Source organism: Cnephaeus nilssonii (assembly GCF_951640355.1).
Source record: "Cnephaeus nilssonii genome assembly, chromosome: 19".
Lineage (NCBI taxonomy): Eukaryota > Metazoa > Chordata > Mammalia > Chiroptera > Vespertilionidae > Cnephaeus > Cnephaeus nilssonii.
Window position 1 is genome coordinate 2679583 of NC_137090.1, and position 5800 is coordinate 2685382.

The 5800-nt window shown below is 60.6% G+C and overlaps 2 protein-coding genes across 7 annotated transcripts in view; one reads left to right on the plus strand and one right to left on the minus strand.

The window, feature by feature from the left end:
* METTL23 (methyltransferase 23, arginine) overlaps positions 1-5800 on the minus strand; it is a 40892-nt gene that overhangs the window by 5235 nt on the left and 29857 nt on the right. The window lies entirely within an intron of this gene.
* Positions 56-5237, plus strand: JMJD6 (jumonji domain containing 6, arginine demethylase and lysine hydroxylase). 4 transcript variants are annotated; one of them, XM_079798168.1, is made up of 7 exons: positions 56-314; positions 763-1151; positions 1568-1854; positions 2669-2766; positions 3261-3349; positions 3994-4132; positions 4837-5237. In XM_079798168.1, exons 1-7 carry the CDS (start codon positions 186-188, stop codon positions 4966-4968), a joined length of 1263 nt encoding a protein of 420 aa, XP_079654294.1. In that variant the 5' UTR covers positions 56-185; the 3' UTR covers positions 4969-5237. The 4 variants fall into 4 exon arrangements, 3 of the variants coding, with proteins under 3 accessions (XP_079654294.1, XP_079654293.1, XP_079654292.1); XR_013815076.1 differs by having other exon boundaries at positions 58-314; positions 2669-2804; positions 3256-3349; positions 4837-4976; XM_079798166.1 differs by lacking the exon at positions 3261-3349 and having other exon boundaries at positions 59-314; positions 2669-2804.

The window sequence follows — 5800 nt, forward strand, 5'->3', positions numbered from 1 at the left end:
ACGCCCAACCCGAGGCCCGGGAGGTGGTTGGGGAGTGAATTTTCTGGAAGGCGACTTTAAAGGCGCCGGGCCCGAGCGGAGGGCGTTGCAGTGCGGCCGTCGCCGGGGCCGGGCCGGGAGCGCGGTGGAGGCAGGAGGCGGGCTGCGCGGCGGGCGTCGCGGAACCGGCTGGGGACCCTCGCAGGATGAACCACAAGAGCAAGAAGCGGATCCGCGAGGCCAAGCGGAGTGCGCGCCCGGAGCTGAAGGACTCGCTGGACTGGACCCGGCACAATTACTACGAGAGCTTCTCGCTGAACCCGGCGGCCGTGGCGGTGAGCGCGCGGGCATCGCGGGCCGGGCCCGGGGCTCCCAGCGGCCGCGCATCTCTCCCCCGGGCACAGTCCGCCCGCGCCGCACCCCGGGGTCCCGGGGCCGGGAGGGCCTTCCTCCTCCCCTGCCCGGGCTGCCGCCCTCGCACGGCTTTGGCGCCCTCACAGAGAAGGCCTGTGGCTCCTTGATCCTCTTGGACGGCCGGACCCGCGGGGACCTGGCTGTCAAAGGCCCCGAGTGGGAGATGCGAAGCCGCCCTTGGTGCGGTGGCTCTGGGTGCGTGGTACCGGCACGCGCGCAGGTCCTTCCCCCACCCCACCCCACCCCCACCCCAGTAGAAGCCAGAACAAAAAGCTGGCTCCTTAGGTGTGGCACTGCTAGTTGGCCCTGGGGACACCTGTAGTTGCCTGATTTTTTTAAAACTGGGGAGATCCTTTCTGCCCCCCTCAGGATAACGTGGAGCGGGCGGACGCCTTGCAGCTCTCGGTGGAAGACTTTGTGGAGCGATACGAAAGGCCTTACAAGCCCGTGGTTCTGCTGAACGCCCAGGAGGGCTGGTCCGCGCAGGAGAAATGGACTCTGGAGCGCCTGAAGAGGAAGTACCGCAACCAGAAGTTCAAGTGCGGGGAGGACAATGACGGCTACTCGGTGAAGATGAAGATGAAGTACTACATCGAGTACATGGAGAGCACCCGGGACGACAGCCCCCTGTACATCTTCGACAGCAGCTACGGCGAGCACCCCAAAAGGAGGAAGCTTCTGGAAGACTACAAGGTGCCCAAGTTCTTCACCGATGACCTCTTCCAGTACGCAGGGGAGAAGCGCAGGCCCCCCTACAGGTAAAGCCCCCCTTTTACAAAGCAGTGCGTGCTTGCCCCTTGGCTGCACCTGGGACTGACTTTGGGGGTTACTGGGAACCCGCCGGGGTCCAGAGACTCTGGTTGAGTTGGTCTGGGTGCCGCCCGGGCGTCGGGATTTCTGAAAGCTCCCAGGTGATTCGGCCGCGCAACCGAAGACAACCACTGATCTAGAGGGAAGTTGTGAGTCCAGCGCTGAGGCCCGTTAGTGGTTTTCCTTTTTTCATTAGTGAACTGTCCACCCACAATTCACTCAGCATTTCTAGGTTCCAAAATGTGTGCCGTCTTTGAAACAAAGCAGACACAGTGTAGTGTGTGAAAATGCAAGCTTGTTACTTTGTGGCATGTGGGTGTGTGGTTAAATTGCTCTTCACTTCTTGGATGTTGCTGTCCCGTAGGTGGTTTGTGATGGGGCCCCCGCGCTCGGGAACCGGAATTCACATCGACCCTCTGGGCACCAGCGCCTGGAATGCCTTGGTGCAGGGCCACAAGCGCTGGTGCCTGTTCCCCACCAGCACGCCCAGGGAGCTCATCAAGGTGACCCGCGACGAAGGGGGGAACCAGCAGGATGAAGCCATCACCTGGTTTAAGATCATCTATCCCCGGACACAGCTTCCAACCTGGCCACCCGAATTCAAGCCCCTAGAAATCCTGCAAAAGCCGGGAGAGACTGTCTTTGTGCCAGGTACAGGTGAACTGAAGCAGAGGCCTCTCTGAATTTAGCAATTTGTCCCTTTGGAGCAGAACTAGAGAGTGTCCAGGAAATCCCTCCATGCCGACTACAGGGCCGCCTGCCCACCTCTGACAGCGAAATGCTGCCGTGTTGTCAGGTGCTCGGGGCGCTGCTGTCCACTGTCACCTCGATACATAGTGACTATTGATAACCTTCCTGTATTTCGGATCCTACCCGTTTTGATCCTTAGTTTCCCTAGTGTCTTGTGTGTGTCCTGGGACTTGTGCATGTTTCTCTAACTTGGGGCTTGATACAGTGTCGTACCGGGTGGGCTGAGCCAGGAATAGTGACCTAGAGCCTAGAGGCAGGAAACCGTCCATACCTGATGCCTGACGGGTCAAGAGTTGGGAATAAAGGTGTTTCAGATGATGTCCTCCTCCTGGAGGCTGGAGGACGAGCTGCCTTCAGTGTGGGTCCCGGCTGTGAATTAGCAGGACGGGACACACCTTTTCTGTAAAGGCCCAGAGAGCCCGTCAGGCACCGGCCAGGCGGCCTGTGTCGCAGTCGCTCAGCTCTGCCCTAGTAGCAGGGAAGCAGCCATAGACGACCCAGAGTGAGTGGGCACAGCCACCCCCCAGTAAACTTCCCGGCGGGCCCTTGGTGACTCCGGGCCAGGAGCAGCAGGCCCGCCCGGCCCGTCTCCGAGCCCCGCTGGTGGGAGCGACCCCTGCCTCTGCAGTTCACGTTCAGTGTTATGTAATGTTGATGTTCTGGAGCGATGGGCACAGAACCCGGCCCACTTAACGGTTTCCTTGTTGGGTTTCAGGAGGCTGGTGGCATGTTGTCCTCAATCTTGACACCACCATTGCCATCACCCAGAATTTTGCCAGCAGCACCAACTTCCCTGTTGTATGGCACAAGACGGTAAGAGGGAGACCAAAGTTGTCCAGGAAATGGTATAGGTGAGAGCCATTTTTTTCTTATTTTTGCTTTGTTCCAATTTCTAAAGGAGAGAAAATGGAAAGAGCCCGCCGTTGCGATGCCAGGGGCTGAGCTTAGGCGGGCCTGGCAGAAGCTGGGGCTGATGAGCGCGCAGGTGCAGGGAGAGGGTCAAGGTCAGGGCTAGCTCTCAGGATGCGCCAGCCTCGCGGCAGCAGGTGGCCCCGCACCGTTGATCAGAGCGTCAAACACGCGTCGTCGGGGTCGTTTCCCCTTTTGTGTTTTTGCTTTCCCCAGAGCTAGAACGTTCTGTGCCGTGCTTACCTTCACTAGCACAGGAGCCATTTTGTGTGGGTTTTATTTTGCTTGTTTCTTTTCCTTACCCAGAAGCACTATTCCCGTTTGAACTTACTCCCTTCAGTCTTAGGCGTGAGGCCACTGCCCTGGAGACTTAGCTCCTCTGTTTATCCACAGAACAGATACAGCACGGGCAGCGGCAGTGCCAGCCACCCCCAGCCACCCCGTGCCACTGTGTCCCAACCCTGACCTGGAGGGACCAGCTCTCGGGGTAAGAGGGATTCTGGCTTGTTCGGGGCTCAGCCCCCTGCTGAGAGGGCCAGCAAGGGTGGTGGCCTCGTCCTCCCTGACTCCGGGCACCTGAGGCCCGTCGCCCTCCGGGGGCTGCCGCCTGCTCCGTGGGCCGTTCCGTAGGCCTTCCTCCGCAGGGCTGTGTCCCGGTCCCGGTCCCGGTTAGGTCCCCAGGGGCTGCTGCCTCCGATAGCCACTTCTTCCCACAGACCTGATGGTGTCTACTCTCACCAGTAGGATTTCATTGTCAGTGCAGCGCCCATCATTAGGTGCTGTGCTGTGCTGTGGAAAGGGAGGTTCATCAACATCAGCCAGGAAAGCGCAGGGAAATGAGGCAGAGCCTTCCTCCCCAGGGGAAAGGTGACTAAGTCAGGAAACCTGGCCGCGAGGCGGGAGTGCGTCCGCCCGGGGTGCTGGCGGCCGGAGCATGCGGAGCTCGGGTTCCTTCCGGAAAAGCCTGAGCTGTGGGCTCCGCTCCCAGCCTGTGGACTGCGTCCCTGCCACGCGACGGCCCTCGCTCCCAACAGGCACCTGCTGTCCCCGGCGCCTCCGAGCCAGGTCGCAGCCGGAGCCGGAGCCGGGCGCGTGCCTGTGGCACTGAGAACGGCGCTCCTTGTCTCTCAGGATCTTGAAGCAGGAGCACCCCGAGCTGGCGGTCCTGGCCGACTCGGTTGACCTTCAGGAATCCACAGGGATCGCCTCCGACAGCTCCAGCGACTCCTCCAGCTCCTCCAGCTCCAGCTCGTCCGACTCGGACTCGGAGGTGAGGCCCCGGGGAAAGCAGCCGTGACTCCCTCCTGCCGCGGAGGGGCTCTGCCCGCCTCCGCCTCCTCGCTGTGTGCCGTGGCCTCCGTTAGAGGAGTGCTTGCGATCGGTGAGGACAGGCCGGGACCTCCCGGCTGGCAGGCGGCGGTGGGAAATTCAGGCCCCAGCATCCTGGCCTCAAGGTCCGGGTTCAGATTTCCCTCTGGGTGGTGCGTTGTGAGCCTAGAAACCCAGCCAATTCGGTGACTTGCTGAAAGCTGCCGAAACCTTGGGTGGGAGGGTCTGCACCTTAGCAGAGGAGACGTCTGTCTGGTGGCTGCCTGCTGTACTGGTTCCGTCCTTTCTCGCGGCGGGAAGTGGTGCGTCTTATGAACGTTACGTGCGGTGCTCACCTTCACGCAGCAGGCTGTGTTGGTCAAGCGAAATTCCATGATGCAGCCTCCGAATGGTGACTGAATGTTCTCAGGGGTGTCCTGGTCTCAGAGACCCCTCCTGTTAGAGAACACGGTGGGGGGGGGGGGGGCACTGCCCCCGGCGGGGAGACGGGGATTCTCGGTCTGATGGTACTCGGACGGTCTGATGGTACTCGGACGGCACTGTGGAGCATGGCTGCTTGGCTTCTGGGGGACTGGACCACTGAGTGCCGTCTCCTGAGGCCGGAGGTTCCGCCGGTTGAACTCCTGTTTTCTCTCCCGTGTCCAGTGTGAGACGGGCTCTGAAGGCGACGGGACGATGCACCGCAGGAAGAAGCGGAGGACCTGCAGCATGATGGGGAATGGGGACACCACGTCCCAGGACGACTGCGTGAGCAAGGAGCGCAGCTCCTCCAGGTGACCGCGCCAGCTCCTGCTGGCGGAGAGCACGCCGCGGCCAGGGCAGGCCGGGGGCGGCCGGTGGGCTCTGCACACGGCGAGCCCGCGAGAGCCAAGGAGGAGGACGCTCCAGGGATGAGTCCACTCAGCATTGGCTACAGTAGCTCTTTCGTCAGCTACCGATGCAGATTACCATGGCTTGTGGCTTGTTTTATGCATAAAGGCAAGAACCTCTGTGGATGGTGCCAAGGAAACCCTGTACATTATTTAATAAAAACGAAATGCATTTTACATCTTTGAATTTTTTTCCTTTGAGAGTACCAGAACCTTCGCGTGTTGCTCCCCTTGTCGTGGTCCTGGGGGACAGTTGTGACTCCACCGCGTGCCCTCGATGGGGTGCCCTGCTTGGGGAGTCCTAACAAGGGGAACGCGAGGGGACTCCCTGGCATCTCCTCCAGAGCCCGAGGCGGGCCCACTCTCCCACTTTGCCAGGCTGCTGGGAGCCGGGTGACCAGACACCGCACGCTCCCTGCCCTGGTGCTGCTCTCCCCTCCCCCGCCGGACAGGGTGGCCACGTCTGTGCTTGGAGGACAGTGAGTGCAAACCCTGAGGCCGTAGACTCTGTGTTATCTGAGTGGTGTTCCTCCTCCTCCTTTCTATTTTTTGTTTGTTTTTTCCTCCTTTTTAAAGAACTTGTCTTGCCATCCTCAGAATGCTCTGAGCTTTCCCCCAATGTTGCTCTCTGGCTATCACACTCGCCCTCCTCACATCATACAGCGGCTCCTCCCAACTGCTGTAAAGAAAACAGAAGCAGAGGCTGTTCGCCGCCAGGGGGCGTGGTAGCCGGTCAGTGC

Coding starts and splice junctions, on each gene's coding strand:
- JMJD6 (XM_079798168.1), top strand. CDS start 186: ATGAACCACAAGAGCAAGAAGCGGATCCGCGAGGCCAAGCGGAGTGCG. Junction 3,350..3,993: donor TGGAGGGACCAGCTCTCGGG/GTAAGAGGGATT, acceptor CTTGTCTCTCAG/GATCTTGAAGCAGGAGCACC. Junction 4,133..4,836: donor CGTCCGACTCGGACTCGGAG/GTGAGGCCCCGG, acceptor TCCCGTGTCCAG/TGTGAGACGGGCTCTGAAGG.